This window comes from Morone saxatilis, unplaced genomic scaffold (genome assembly GCF_004916995.1).
Source record: "Morone saxatilis isolate NCDOM2014 unplaced genomic scaffold, NCSU_SB_2.0 Contig9, whole genome shotgun sequence".
In the NCBI taxonomy this organism is placed as follows: Eukaryota; Metazoa; Chordata; class Actinopteri; family Moronidae; genus Morone; species Morone saxatilis.
In genome coordinates, this window is record NW_023340268.1 from 16,993,923 (window position 1) to 16,995,380 (window position 1,458).

General features: G+C 34.7%; 1 protein-coding gene across 1 annotated transcript in view; it reads right to left on the reverse strand.

The window, feature by feature from the left end:
• Positions 1-817: 817 nt before the first annotated feature.
• Positions 818-1,458, reverse strand: part of txnl4a (thioredoxin-like 4A) — a 2,736-nt gene continuing 2,095 nt past the window's right edge. Inside the window, exon 4 of the mRNA XM_035681139.1 lies at positions 818-1,271. Coding sequence (XP_035537032.1) covers positions 1,100-1,271 — 172 coding nt within the window. The 3' untranslated portion in view covers positions 818-1,099. The remainder of the gene's footprint in view (positions 1,272-1,458) is intronic.

Below are 1,458 nucleotides of genomic sequence, written 5' to 3' on the forward strand. Positions count from 1 at the left end.
TTGTATTTGTATTAATTGCATTAGTGGTATTAAGTGTTTGTGTCTACCTTCCCATGGACTGCAGATGGAAATTAGGTTGTAATTTTTAATGTTTTTGTACATTGTCCCTTACAAACAAATTCGTTTAACTAAACTGATGTAATGAGGTGGTAAATAAGCAATCTGCATCTTCCGTATCAAATCAGCAATCAGCAGACTGTGACACTGCCAAACATCTCTGGCTCCACCCGATGGACATTTTAGGGAAATACACTCTCTGGCTTCAGGCCTTGACATTGTCAGGTTTGAAAGGGGATCTATTTAAATAAAACTGAATATTTTTCTAGAATCAATGGAATTAAATCACTGAATATTAATAAATATATGTTTTTATGCCACTTTCCTTTGTTATTTTAGGTCAGTATACAGTTTGAGGCTTTTGACTGTCAGTTCAATAAATGTTCTCAAGCTCTTTTGGTAGTTCCTGATCTCAACCATTGGTATCAAAACTAACAACAGTAAACAAACATAATATAGCACAAAAGCTCTCCAACATGACCAAGTTGAATCTACATCTCTGACGCTGTTTATTATATTACTAAACCACTGTGGGCAGGGAGTTTCTCTCAAGGATTATTTGTGGGTGGCTACGTTCAACAGCCTCCAATATCACCACAATGTCCTGTACCATGTATGTGCAACAAATTCCAAACTAACGTTACATGAATCAAATCAGGAGCAGTCACTATAAACTGTTTAGCTCTAGTTTTGTTGAGTTTGACTAAATCCCCAAAATACACCAAGTCTTATTATAAGCAACCACACAGCTACCATGAAACACTTATGTAAAAAACCATCCATGTTTATTAGGATTAGGGTTTTCAAGAAAAAAAGACAACTTTTTGATGAAGAAACTGAATAAAACTTCAATCTACACACAAATGGCACAAAGTAACACAATGGTGACCAATAATAAGAATATTGTTCTGTTTCACTGGCAAAAACGAAAATGTTGAAAAAGAGGAAAAAGATCTTCCTTGACTTCTGTAACTTGTAGTCTCTGTTTCAGGTCACAAAATATCATACAAGAAAAACAACTGCTGGAGGACAAAAATAAAAATCAATATCTGTATTTCGTAGAATAATCCTTTGGAGACACCACCAGACCTCTTCCTTTTCTTGCTCCTCGGTACACTGTTTCAACAATGTCTATCATCTCCTGCTTGTCCTCCATTGTCCAGTTGATCTTGTTGTTATTACCGGTGCCCAAATCAATCATGATGTGTTTGTTCCTGAAAAAAAACAACAACAACAATATGAAGTTCTGAAGTTGATTATATAGAAAATACTTTTTTGCAGGACAAACAAACACACATCATCTTTCCAAGCACACTATTTGTACATATATATGTCTTAATACTAGGGCTGGGTAAAAAAATCGATTTAATCGATTTTGGATCGATTTCATTTAAATTTTGC